This window comes from Mytilus trossulus, chromosome 6 (assembly GCF_036588685.1).
Source record: "Mytilus trossulus isolate FHL-02 chromosome 6, PNRI_Mtr1.1.1.hap1, whole genome shotgun sequence".
Lineage (NCBI taxonomy): Eukaryota > Metazoa > Mollusca > Bivalvia > Mytilida > Mytilidae > Mytilus > Mytilus trossulus.
In genome coordinates, this window is record NC_086378.1 from 10644577 (window position 1) to 10657648 (window position 13072).

A 13072-nucleotide genomic window follows, 5' to 3' on the forward strand; every position below is an offset into this window, starting at 1 on the left:
ACAAGTATTGCTTACCCCCGCCACATTGATGCATTCTGTATGTGTATGTGTATGTGTCTATTCTAATTGAGACAGCAGCCTGTAGTTTCGATCAGTGGATGTCGTGGGTTCATGTCTGCCATATTTGTTTTTCGAAAAATGCGTGTTTTGTTATAAATCATGCCGTTAGTTTTCATCACTTGATTTTTTTCACAGTTTCATGTCGGGGCCTTTTAAAGGCCTCTATGCGCTTTGGCTTTTCTCATTGTTGAAGGCCGTACGATTGCCTATCATGATTAATTGCTTACATCATCAAGTCGATTTGAACTTTGGTTGACAGTTGTTTCATTGGCATCATCACCGCGGGTGGGGTTTAACATGAAGAAGTCAATGGTAGAGCCAAATACATGAACGGAATGATGGGAAATGAACTATTACTGATAAATTAATAAGTATATGTTATACATGTAGCGGAAGTAACAAAAGTACTTTTAAATTATTTCTACTGGTATCTTAATTACTTTAGATATATATGAGCAAGAGATTATATTTATTACATAACAGTTCATTTTGACGGTGTCCTTGATCTTTGATATATCTATATAGACTATATGCATTTATATAATTTATCACAGGAGTTAAAGAAATTGACCCACTTCATGTTTGGCGTTTAATTTTTTAAATCAAAATTTCTGTTAATTTTCAACTTAATTGTGTTCTTGGTGTACTTTCAGTATAAACAGCGATTCTGATGTCTTTCCTTTGGGGTTTCTATATCATATCCGTTTGTGGGTTTTCAATTCTCAAAATGTTTGCTATCTTCAATTTTCTATTTCTATACCCGCATACGTAACACTAATAAGTATGGGACTCCAAAACTGTCTTATAAATAATATTAATGTTCTCTATATATGATGTGTTTTTTCAATTGTTTGGTATAATTATATCTTGAATTGAGATGGAAACGACATTATATATATAGAACGTGCAATTGTTATTGTATGATGTGCATGTGATAAATATCAGTAGGAGATTTTTTGTCATGATTTGTATCCCTCCTTTCTCGTTACTCATGATATATGTTTTCATGTTTTTCAGCTGTTCACGTTGCATACCGATTTAAGCTGTAAAGTTATCATTAGAAATACCAGTGAGTGAGGAAAACATAGAATTTAGAATCTTTCGTGATAATTAACAGGCATTAAAATTGTATGATTTTTTGTCGAGCCTGCGACTTTTGTTGCGAAAAGCTCGACATAGGGATAGTGATCCGGCGGCGGCGTAAGCTAACTTCTTAAAAGCTAAATATATTTTATATTTTCATGGTTCATTGCTCTGGTTGTCGCGTTTTGGTCTGTTTTTCTTAAACTATAAGCAATATGTCAACTAGATTCGTTGTATGGAAGAATTGTTAGCTGTATATGCTTGCCTGGCATGGTTAATCTGACCTTGACCTCATTTTCCTGGTTCATTGGTCAATGTATAGTTTTCTTGGTTAATGTTAAGTTTATGTGACAGTTGTAATAAAACTGCATAGTTAAGACTATCAATATAATATCAATGATTAGTAAAGAAGGCTAGAAGTTTGTAAAAGCGTTTGTACTCTTGCTTTTTTTTTATCTATGGGTTTTTGTTTAAATTTTCGTTTACACATGACGATCTGCTCAGGACATATCCTTGCACAATCTACAACCTGATGTAAACAAACTTCCCTGAAAACAGACAAACTGAATGATATACGTACATTGCTCAAAATATCCATGATTATGAATCATGATGCATATGCATATAAATACATGATATTAATAATGCATTTGATAGATAAAGGAGTAGGTCCAGTAAGACCCCTTTTTGGCCCAAAATATAGCAGTTTTACAAAATTGTTTAAATGTAAACTTTTAGTTATTTCTTAACAGTAGAATGCTTCTGCTACATAAATATGTGCTATCATTTTGACAATCAATGCACATATATCGGGTACTAGCACCGTGACCATAAAGTCATGCTAGATTACTGAAATCTTCACAATTCTAGCATTTTAGTTAAATTTTAGACGGTTCCGTGTAAAACGTGTTCATCCTTAATATTGAAATGTAAGTTGTATTTGATGATAATACATAACATATATAAAGGTTGAGGATGAACACGGATGCGGCCACTTTCATTTTTGACATAATTACACCTTATATAAGAATGCCAGCTTTTGATTGGCTGATAGCCAGTGTATTTTTCGCTTATTGGGAATATTCTTACATTTTTTCTCATTTCAAACAAATCTGACGGGTTTTCACCACTGCCGGTGAATATGCCTCAAATACCATGGTATTTGCCATTTTGGATATTCCTTTTTTACCCTCGCGAGCATCTTCCCGCCAATTTTTTTTTCTGATATGACGTTACATAAAGACTCATATAAGTACATGTATAGTTCCCGCGGTATATTTTATGATAGTACTTGCATTAGACTGGTTCCCGATCGCAATATTAAGTATGTTACACATATACCAATACCTCGTGAGAGAGTATGCTAATAGCTAATACCTGGAACGTAGTCCCGGGGACCAGGATATACTTGCATGTCCTCAAATAAACATTTCCTTTTCCTAGTACAGAGAGCACGGTTTAAATTAAAATCTATTCGGCTCGAGAAATTTAAGTCCCTCGACTTGTATTTTTCGCAAATACCCCTCCATAACATGATATATCTGTTCAAAAACCATCAGTGAAAAGTTACATTTTTCGCCGCATATTTTGTAGATTTTTCATATTTGAGCCTAAATTGGATCGTTTTTAATGACTCAATTAGTTAAAATCTTTCTTATGAACTAATTGAATCAAATGAAAATCAAATAGACACTTAAGTGTTTAAAAAGTGTTCAAAATCAAGTTTCGTCAGATGAACTTGAAATCAGTTGAGGCAAAAATCCGTCCTTAACGGACCTACTCCTTTAGTTATATTTAAAAAAAAAAAAACATTTTATTATTATTATTCATTTGGTTGTGTATGTATTTCTTGTCGTAACGTTTTCACATTTTATTTTTTAATTCGACTTAGATATTATCAGTGTAAGTATACGATATCCGGAAAGCAGTGGTGTACAGTTGTTTTGGGTACTCAGGATTAAAAAGGATAATGCGAGACAACAACCGGGTTGAAAATTGACTTTAGAAGGATATATTTGGATTTGTAAAACCAATATCTGTTAAATAAATAGGATAACTGTAATTGTTTTGACATTTCTATTGTCCTGCAAGCACACACACATCACAATAATTAAGGATACAAACATTTTTTAGATTAAAAAGGTACCGGATTGTTATCTTTAAAAACTAATTTAAACCTACCAAAATGATATCTAATTAAAATTCACATCTTTATCAACACGCGTGCTCGTACGAGGATGACAAATCATAGATCTATAATTATATTGACACGTACTGCAACATACATTGTATGTATGTAGATATAAGAAGATGTGGCAATGAGACAACTCTCCATTCAAGTCACAATTTGTAAAAGTAAACCATAATAGGTCAAAGTACGGTCTTCAACTCCTTTCCAAGATTAAAACTAAATAAAAATACTATGATTTAGTGGACCCAATGAGTTTCTTTTTTTATGCAAAACTTCTAAATACGGTTCACTCCATATCTTTAGAACATGCCAGTTCTATTGAAAGATTTGTATGCCCCGAATTGATCAATTAATAAAATGTATGGTATGGGTGCAAATGAGACAACTTAGTATCATTTCCAAGTCACAATGTATAAAAAGTGAACAATTTTATGTCAGTACGGCCTTCAAGACGGAGCCTTGACATGTCAGTTTACTACTATTTCATATCATATCACTAGATTCGATTTGACCTTCTACAAACAGTAAATGGTCGTCTGTAAATAGCTAATTGACTATAATTTTATATGTTAATCAAATTATATATGCATGCATTTTGTCTTTTTTATGTTGGGCCCCGATGAACGTAGTGTAGTCTAGAGTTTTCCAGAAGTTATGATAATGTTTACTTTGAAGGTACTTTTACGATATTTAAATTTTTTTTTTTTATTATAATTTGGAATAAAGTCAAGTCATCAAATGGTGTACTATATACACACTGAGACTACTATAGTATTTGCCATAGTTGTCTCAGCTACAAAGCAGTATTGTAACCCCCACTTCCAAGCTACTATATTATATGCCATATTTGTCTCAGTAACAAAACAGTATTGTAACCCCCCACTTCAAAGCTACTATATTATATGCCAAAGTTGTCTTAGTAACAAAGCAGTATTGTAACCCCCCACTTCCAAGCTACTATATTATATGCCATAGTTGTCTCAGCTACAAAACAGTATTGTACCCCCCCCCCCCCTTTTCCGAGCTACTATATTATGTTTCGTAGTTGTCTCAGCTCAGTCAAAGCAGTATTGCAACTCCAACCCACCCACCCCTTTTCCGAGCTACTACATTGTATTTCATAGCTGTCTCAGCTTCAAAGCAGTATTGTAACTCCCACCCCTTTTTTTGAGCTATTATATTATGTTTCATAGTTGTCTCAGCTTCAAAGCAGTATTATCCCCCCCTCCTAAATAGCTTTTCAGTAATTATTTTATTGTCTTCTAGATCTGTTCTGTATATCTTTATTTCTCAACAAACCAAATTACATTAGTATAGAGATAAAAATCTAGTACATATTGGTCTGTTTAATCCTTCCTGGATAAAAAGACTTATAGATAATTGACAATTGACTTGTGTGATATTACAAAATCAACCTGAGAGTATTTTATCAGATTAATAATGATCCGGTTGGGCTATCATACTTTCTTTCAGATGAAAATGTTACTCTAAATTTGATTGGTTTACTTTCATCACTCATGACAAATGGAAAGCTCTGTTTTAAGAGGTTATATGATTGGTTTAAATTTTGCATAAATATAAAGTGATGTCGATAATCGGTCTCTTTTTTAAAACGTGGTCGTAGTAAACGAACGTGTGTCAAATTAACAAACAAAATCAACATGACAGCTAAACCTACATACAAAGTTGGTAAGTATAAACCTAAGGCTAATATATTTAAACAACCATTGTATGAGAGATATTTGCAGGCTGTCTTTTTTTAATTTCCCCTGATAATGGTGATTATATAAAAGATCAAGCATTGAAACAGTGGATGCCGGCTGGTCCTAGATAATGACCCTAATTTTTAAATATATTTTTGTAAATGATGCTGATCATCTGAACCTTTGTGAATAAGAAGGCTGATAAAAAAGCAAACATGATTTACTCCCCTTTTAACCATTACTGTAAGCTAATATTTTACAACTGCAGTGAAAGAAAGTGGTTATATGGGACTGGAGTTATAAAATTATCTCAAGCTTACAGAACTTTCATTTCAAGCTTTAATTTATCTCTAGGTTTAAAATAGAATTATATATAATGACATACATGTAGTTTGTTAAACAAGTGTCCATTATATGCATGTTGGCAGGTTGTAAGAGCACCTGTTTAATCTTTAACATTTATGTGATGCAGATTTTTTTTAGATGCTGTGGCACATCACTTTTTATTTGTGCACATACTGTAGTATCAAGTACATGTATCTAATATTGTAAATTGATATTTATACCAATTGTCATGATTTTTAAAAATATGTAATTTTCCTTAGTCCAAATTTATTTGACTTATTGATTCTTGCTGGCTAAATGTCCAGTAACAAATATTTCAATTAAGCAATGGAATGGATGAGAATATATAAATGTCATAGTGCTAAAAATTTAAAGTAAAACAATTTAATTTCAGGCTGTTGTATTTTGCTAGAGTTGAGCAGGGAAAAAAACCCAAATTAGAAACAATTAAATTCACCCTCAAGCCACTCCCTCTGCAAATGATAAAAAAATTACCGGATTCTATGAATTTTTTAATCGGCCTTAAAGTATTGATGGATTATACCTGGTAATTCAACTTAACTTGAATAAAGTGAATGGTTGAAAAGCTGTGAGGTTGTTGGTAAATTCAGTTGATTGAATATACCAAGTGTACGTATATATCTTAATTTAAAAAAAAACCAATTTTGTTTATAAATAAAATAGGGACTGGAAAATTGCTCTAACAATTGACATCAATATTCGTTGAAACCTTATGGTTATTAATTATTTTGTAGCTGACATCGGTTTGGCCGATTGGGGCAGAAAATGCATTGAAATTGCTGAAAATGAAATGCCCGGTCTCATGCAGATGAGAAAAATGTATGGAGAATCCAAACCTTTGAAGGGAGCACGTATCACAGGATGTTTACACATGACCACACAAACAGCTGTTCTGATCGAGACCCTCACAGCACTAGGGGCTCAGGTCCAGTGGAGCAGTTGTAACATTTTCTCCACCCAAGATTTTGCAGCAGCAGCCATTGCCAAGACAGGTGTGCCTGTTTATGCATGGAAAGGAGAAACTGATGAGGAATACATCTGGTGTATTGAACAGGTAACTGATATTATGATTTTTAAGACTTATTAGTAGATATAAAAAAATAAGGTACGAGTGCCAATGAGACAACTCTCCATTCAAGTCACACTCTATAGATATAAGAAGATGTGGTATGAGCCAACTCTCTAACGAAGTCACCGTTTGTAAGAGTAAGTGGGGTATGTTGATACCTTTATAACGAATAATGGTAATATTTCTTGCCAAATGATGTATGTGGTATAATTGCCAATCGGCAATCACAATAAATTTTAACCAATTTGATCCTAATGGTAGACAAAGTGACCATATGTCTGTCTGACACTTAACTAAATGGTCACTTAACTGTAAAGGGCATTTCTACACTCTTTATGATATAAATGCATGCAACTAGCCTAACATAGCATTGTCCTGCAAAAGAAAAAGAATATATAAAGGTAGTAAAATATATAATTGTGGCTCGTCTTTTATCCTTCAAGCAATAATAAATAATTGATTATTTGTTTTTTGCAGACATTAGTCTTCCCAGATGGACAACCATTAAACTTAATCTTAGATGATGGTGGTGATCTAACAAACTTGGTCCATGAACGTTTCCCACAATACTTACCAGGTAATATAAACAGCTTCAGGACTACATAATCATTCTCTGTCTGAATTTACTGGGGTCAAAAAAGAGGTCTCTCTTGAATGGCCAGTGAAATTAATGTAGCTATACTATCTATAGAGCAAGTTAATTCCATTGAGGGCAAGTCAATTTTAAAAGAAAGTTGCACTTTTGGTCAGATGGAAATTAATTTCTTGTATCTAAAGAAAGTAAATAAGTCATTTCTGTACTTCCACCTTTAAGTTATTTGAGTTAGTTCCCTTTGACTGAAAGACTGAATGTTTATTTTGCCATGGTCTTAGGTAATATAGTATTTTAGAATAAGGCCACACCAATTTAATTTCTTGTTCTACGGATTTTTGGACTTCAAAAATTGGGGCGAGCGAGCGATTTGAAAATTTTAATAAAAAAATATTTAATTTGCCAATTTTTGAGGCGAAGCTTAAAAAGTAGAGGCGAGCGATTATAATTTTTTTTTGTAAACATAAAATAGTAGGTTTTGACTATATTAAAACTTGATTTATCACTTGTACCTTGACATTTCTTTAATTTATGAAATATTTTTCCCCTGTTCATGCTGTTCAACAAGAAATAATTGAATAATTAAATCTGGTCTATGTATGTGCATGGAAGTAATATTTACTTCCATGGTGTGACTGACAATGAGACAATTCTTCATCCAAGTCATAATCAGGTTCAGAACAACCCCTTAATGTTATGAATATCCCTTTTATGAGGGGTCATTATATAAGTTATAATATATTTTTTTTGTAAATAATAACAAACATATGTCAAAGTACGGCCTTTTACACAGAGCTTTTATCCCGACCAATCAGCAACCTTTAAGGGACCACAACTTAGTTTTGTACACAATTCGAACAGGAAAACCAATTTATATTTCCAAACGGTAAAATACCAATGAACCACATCAACAAACGATAACGGCTGAACGACAGGTCCTTGAATAAACCTGGACAGGTGCACAAACCTGCAGCGGGTATGATCGTCACCATACATTATAATTGCAGTTGAAGGCAAATCCTTCAGAAGTTCTTTGTACTTTATTTTAACAACAAACATTTTTTATAGGGAATACAAGTTAGGGGGAAAGAAATTAACGTTTTGATCTGTACTGGTATTTCCGGTTATATCGGAGCACTCCAGGTGAAATAAATTGGTTTCATGCTGAAACAAATATTCTCGCAGATATTTACAGTGTTGTGGGGGTACTGATAGGTTTTAAATCATTATAGAAAGGCTAGACTGAGATTTTATAAACAAATGTTGCTATCTTTTTATAATATTTACAAAAAAACGGTGCGGGAAATGGACATGATTTCATTTCCGGATGCGGGAAGAGGGAATATAATAAAAATATAAAAATTCTGTTTTGAAAAAAATAGGTGCGGGCGGGTCCGTCGAACAAGGAATCAAATTGGTGTGGCCTAAACAATATTTAATAAATGTGCAGTTTTTGAAATGAGTTTGTTAATTTTACAGGAATTGCTGGTTTATCAGAAGAAACAACAACTGGTGTACATAACTTGCACAAAATGTTGAAAGACGGAAAACTGAAGATGCCAGCAATTAATGTCAATGACTCAGTCACAAAGGTATAACATAATGACTTAGTCACAAAGGTATAACATAATGACTTAATCTCAAAGGTATAACATAATGACTTAGAGTAGAATATTTTATATGTATAACTACTACAGTCACAAAGGTATAACATAATGACTTAGTCACAAAGGTATAACATAATGACTTAGTCACAAAGGTATAACATAATGACTTAGTCACAAACATATAACATAATGACTCAGTCACAAAGGTATAACATAATGACTTAGTCACAAAGGTATAACATAATGACTGTCACAAAGGTATAACATTATGACTGTCACAAAGGTATAACATAATGACTTAATCTCAAAGGTATAATATAATGACTTAGTCACTTAGAGCAGAATATTTTATAGGTATAACTACTACAGTCACAAAGGTATAACACAATGACTTACTTAAAGTAGATTATTTAATAACACAACTATTGCATAATTAAATTAAATAATTGGAAAACAACAATTTGTACTGCCCTTTAAATCATAAGACTAGACTATTTGTGAAAGAACCACCAAATCTAGTATTTTATTGGTTGTTCCAGTAACCATTGGAAATTTAGATTATTCTTAATTGTTACAAAGAGAGTGTGGTTGAACATATTTTCTATCATATTTATGGTAATCATATGTTGGGTTTAAAATAACTGATATTAAGGACTCGGGATATACAGAATATCAAAGAATAAGAGGTTACTAGTTTGTAGATGTTAGAAATCGCCTTCCCATTTCTGTCTTGTTACCAAATTATTTATCTATTGCATCTTTGGGAATGTAGATTTAATTTTCAATTTTGATGATTTTTTGTTCTTTTTCTTTAAACACCTATACAATTGTATATGATATTGTTTACTTTTTTGTGCAGCATTTTAAAACTTTTCAAATGTTTGGATTTTTTTCACAAGTGTCAACTCTTCGAGCAGACATAATCAGATCCTGTGGAATAGAGATACATTTGATATCTGGCTATCTCTTTGCTGTAGAAAATGATAGTGTAATGAAATTATAAAACACTTGACTGAGGAAGCAGATGTATTTATAAATATGTTTAATTAACACCTTGAAGTAATTTTTCTTTTTTCAGAGTAAATTTGATAATTTATATGGATGCAGAGAGTCATTAGTTGACGGAATCAAAAGAGCAACAGACGTCATGTTAGCCGGTAAAGTTGCCATGGTAGCCGGATACGGAGATGTAGGAAAAGGTTGTGCACATGCTCTCCGAGCCTTCGGTTGCCGTGTCATGATCGTAGAAATTGATCCAATCACTGCTCTGCAAGCAGCTATGGAAGGTATATATCATAAGCTTTGTATCTCAGAAAACGTATTAAACTGAACAAATATTCATGGACTTTTTGAGAGGGATCTATAAATCTCATTTCTCTTTGAGAAATATGTCCAAGATTATAAACTCTGCTTCAATATAAGGCAGTATTATAGTCGTTTTTAAAAGAGTAAAAAAGCAGGGTTTACGTAATTTATTTAAGTTTGAATAGATATTTTGATAGTCACAATTAATGTCCCTAGCCGTAAACTTAAAATGTTGCCCTTCGGTCGGTAGGTTACAAGGCACAATTACTGTCCCTAGCCAACAATCAATCATTACATTTTCACATCTTTACTTTTACAAGAATTGAAAAGAAAAAATATATTTTATATTGCAATAGAAATAGTTGAAAGAATATTTTAACCCTCCACACATCTTGTAGGTTTTGTAAGAGAAATTAGCTGATATCATCTTTAAGGACTTGTAGTAAAAATTAGTTCATATAATAGTTTAACCATTTACACATATTTCAGGTTTTGAAGTAACAACAGTAGAGGAATGTATACCCAAATGTAGAATATTTGTAACAGCCACAGGATGTGCCTCAATTATCCATGGTAACATGTTTGAGCAGATGTTGGAAGATTCTATTGTGTGCAATATTGGACATTTTGATTGTGAATTAGAGGTCAAATGGATTAATGAAAACTGTGCAAAGAAAGAACAAATCAAACCACAGGTACTTTTTATTTTTACCTGTGTCCATGAAAGCCACACAGGATTAGTTACCACTGGACTTTGCCTTCTTGTACAATATTCAACGCATTGATCAATTAGGTTTACATTGTTGATAAAAAAAATTCCATTAGTTTTGGCACATCCACCTTTAATTGCAGACAACATCAAGGGCATTTTTTCAATCTTAGTTAAACAAAGTGGACGCCACACTTAACTCAAAAACATACAAATGAACCCAAATTTAAAAAAAAACAATAAGTCTAACAATTGCTAGAGGTTCCTGACTTGGGATGTGCACAAATGCTGCAGGGTTGAACATGTTTTGTGTGTTCTCAAACAACACACCCCCTATCTCGTGTATCTCTGGCCAATGTTGAATTAACATACACACAGCAGAATGCACCGTTTAATTCAGTTTAAAAGAAGTCGTTAAGTCCAAAACTAGACATCCCATTTCATTTGATTTTTAAATAATTTGTAGACTCCTACTTATTCCATGTTTTAATTTTTAGGTTGACAGATACACAATGAAGAATGGTAGACATGTAATTCTGTTAGCTGAAGGTCGTTTGGTTAACCTTGGGTGTGCACATGGACATCCTAGTTTTGTCATGAGTAATTCATTTACAAATCAAGTACTTGCACAAATTGAACTGTGGACCAAAAAAGGACAACATAAGATTGGTGTTGAAGTATTACCCAAGAAGGTATGTTTTATATAAGTTTATACTTCAAACTAATATTATGACATGTACATATGTAAATGCTGCTTTGTGTTACCAGTTAATTCAAAAGTTTACAAGTTTTTAATGATTTACCTAATTAAGCTTATTGCGAAGCAAATCTTTGCTCAATGTCGAATTAAATGCTATTCGTAATCATTTTTTTTTTCACAGAAATTATATGATCAATTTCTTCTATGATTGGCAAGATGAAATAAAAGAATGTAATTCTTAAAGTAACTTAATTTGAATAAAAATTACATATACCTTAAGATTAAAAAGAAAAAATTGAAAGTGCATAATTACATTACATGTACATTTGTAGATTAAAAAAAGACTATTAAAAGTGCATCATAATTTTTTACCACATTAAAATATTTTTTTTTAGTAATGTTTTATATTGCTTATTCTATTTCAAAACCTTTTCTATTCATTAAGTAACTCCTTTTATTGTTTTTCAGTTGGACGAGGCTGTTGCTGCAGCTCATTTAGACCATCTTGGAGTCAAATTGACCAAGCTTACAGACGAACAAGCCAGCTATCTAGGTTTACCTAAAGATGGACCATTCAAACCAGACATTTACAGATATTGAGAAATCCAGCTACCATGGGGGACATTTTTTTACATGGGATTTTTTATTGTTGTATCAATCATTAGTTGGGGACAATAGTGATGAACAGTTGAGATTTATATGGGAATAATACAACCATCAAAAATGGTGGAACTTATGAAAGAACTTTTATCAGCAGACAAATGGTTTTGTCTCTAATTGTTAATTTATTTGACCATTATGTTTTGCTTTGTTAGATATCAATTATTAATGTCTTACATTTCATATTTATTGCTCAAGGTCATGTTTTATGAAGGTCAATCATGCTACATACTTAATTGATATTTGATTTTTAAGATTGATTATGGTCAAATTTGTATTTACAAAAAGCTGTATTCATTCCTATAGAAAATTGCTGTTTTCACCCGTTATAGAGATTAAAAAAAAATGTATGGATTTTTAGTTATTTTCTCAATTAGTACCAAGTACTTTAAAGGTGTAAATTGATGAATGAGATTGCTGAACAAAGGACAACAATGTGAAAATTATTATTGAGATTTTAGGATATGCTGCATACAAGTAATGCTCTCAAAATTCAAAGTGCAAGTTATTTTTGCAACAGCGATAAGATAAGAAAACTTTAACATAACATAAGTACAAATAAGCAACACAAGCTCTAAGGAGCTTTTGGCCGAATATAAAAACATAGAAATAACATAAAAACAGTGCATTTTGACATATAAAACAACCTGTAATACAAAGCTGAAATCTCGCATATCATCTTGTAATGTGTTTAAAACACAACATCAATGTTTTTTTTTCTCTAAAAAAGAACATTGCTAAAATTGTAGAATTTACAATTTGCTGTAAGCTTTGTCACTAACTGCATTTTACATTTCTATTTGTGTGCACAATCATTTGTTTAGAATGAGTCCTAGTTTGAAAACGATTGAAAATTAACCAAGTATGGTTCATTTAAACCATAGAGTATGGTACCGACGGGACATCAGTATTGACCCAGAAGTAGGATTTTCAGTTTTAATTGGAACTAAACAACGGGTTTGAACAAGATTTAAAGATTATCGTTGATTATCTCAACAAGATTGATTTTCTCGCTTGAGCTGGGACA

At 32.2% G+C, this 13072-nt stretch overlaps 1 protein-coding gene across 1 annotated transcript; it reads left to right on the forward strand.

Annotated features, from left to right (window-relative positions):
• The first annotated feature begins 4885 nt into the window (after positions 1-4885).
• Positions 4886-12399, forward strand: LOC134720772 (adenosylhomocysteinase B-like). Its single transcript, XM_063583256.1, has 8 exons — positions 4886-5023; positions 6138-6457; positions 6950-7049; positions 8544-8656; positions 9750-9957; positions 10466-10671; positions 11183-11377; positions 11854-12399. The coding sequence occupies exons 1-8, from the start codon at positions 4996-4998 to the stop codon at positions 11983-11985; spliced, it is 1302 nt and encodes a 433-aa protein (XP_063439326.1). The 5' UTR covers positions 4886-4995; the 3' UTR covers positions 11986-12399.
• The last annotated feature ends 673 nt before the right edge of the window (positions 12400-13072 follow it).

Coding starts and splice junctions, on each gene's coding strand:
- LOC134720772 (XM_063583256.1), top strand. CDS start 4,996: ATGACAGCTAAACCTACATACAAAGTTG. Junction 9,958..10,465: donor TCTGCAAGCAGCTATGGAAG/GTATATATCATA, acceptor CACATATTTCAG/GTTTTGAAGTAACAACAGTA. Junction 10,672..11,182: donor AAGAACAAATCAAACCACAG/GTACTTTTTATT, acceptor TTTAATTTTTAG/GTTGACAGATACACAATGAA.